The sequence below is a fragment of the Arachis ipaensis genome, chromosome B01 (assembly GCF_000816755.2).
Source record: "Arachis ipaensis cultivar K30076 chromosome B01, Araip1.1, whole genome shotgun sequence".
In the NCBI taxonomy this organism is placed as follows: domain Eukaryota; kingdom Viridiplantae; phylum Streptophyta; class Magnoliopsida; order Fabales; family Fabaceae; genus Arachis; species Arachis ipaensis.
This window is the reverse complement of record NC_029785.2, coordinates 6,549,191-6,550,261: the sequence shown is the minus strand read 5'-3', so window position 1 is coordinate 6,550,261 and position 1,071 is coordinate 6,549,191. Positions and strand designations below refer to the sequence as shown.

The following is a 1,071-nucleotide window of genomic DNA, read 5'->3' as shown; positions in this document are numbered from 1 at the left end:
TTAGCCTCGGTCGTTTTCATCCTCAATGAGCTATTGCATTTTGCTTAGAAGAAAACATAGGTGGAAACTCAGGTGTAGGATAAAGTTGATAAAGTTGATAGCTGAGAGCTATTAGACGAAAATTTAATCAAATCAGTCAAACTATCTAACGGTTCTCAATTATTAACTTTCGATTCCACCCTTTTCAGTTAGCCTCGGTCGTTTTCATCCTCAATGAGTTATTGCATTTTGCTTAGAAGAAAACATAGGTGGAAACTCAGGTGTAGTTAACTTTAGATAAAGTTGATAGCTGAGAGCTATTAGACGAAAATTTAATCAAATCAGTCAAACTATCTAACGGTTCTCAATTATTAACTTCACGTGAAGTCGATTCCACCTAAGTTTCTACCTTATTTTATCATATATATTGAGAATTTCCATCAAGAAAGTCGCATCCCCTGAAAATTCAAATCCAACATCATTCCCATTATAATAAAAGGAAAGATGCTGACCAAAAGAAAAAATAATAATAATAAAAGTGCTGATAGGTCCATATATATATATATAGGCTATTTAATTTAAGTTGAATAAGGTTTTCCGTTTTTGGTTAAAGGATTTGTAGAAACAATAATGGTGGTGGAGGGAGCAATTGATGATGAATCTCCATTGATTCAAAGCTTTTGTTCTGGTGATGTTTTAGGAGGACCTTCAAAGAGAACTGGTAAGTGTTGCTACCTTCTTCTATATATTCATTCTTCTCGAAAAAGCATATATAATTAATAATTTAATATCAATCAATATTAAATTTTGAAGGGAGTGTATGGAGTGCAGTGTCACACATAATAACAGGTGTAATAGGGGCAGGAGTGTTGTCTCTAGCATGGGCAGTGGCACAGTTAGGGTGGATCGCAGGTCCATTGTTGCTCATGCTCTTTGCACCCATCACCTTTGTTTCTTCATACATTCTATGTGATTGCTACAGATTTCCTCACCCTCAACTTGGTTCTATTAGGAACTCTTCCTACATGCTTGCTGTCAAGATGTTTCTTGGTCAAATCTCTTTCTCTCTCTCTCAACAAATTTAATATATTA

The 1,071-nt window shown here is 34.8% G+C and overlaps 1 protein-coding gene across 1 annotated transcript in view; it reads left to right on the top strand.

Annotated features, from left to right (window-relative positions):
• The window catches only part of LOC107616362 (probable amino acid permease 7), a 1,250-nt gene continuing 749 nt past the window's right edge, over positions 571-1,071 (top strand). The window contains exons 1-2 of the mRNA XM_016318330.1: positions 571-700; positions 793-1,029. Coding sequence (XP_016173816.1) covers positions 610-700; positions 793-1,029 — 328 coding nt within the window. The 5' untranslated portion in view covers positions 571-609. The remainder of the gene's footprint in view (positions 701-792; positions 1,030-1,071) is intronic.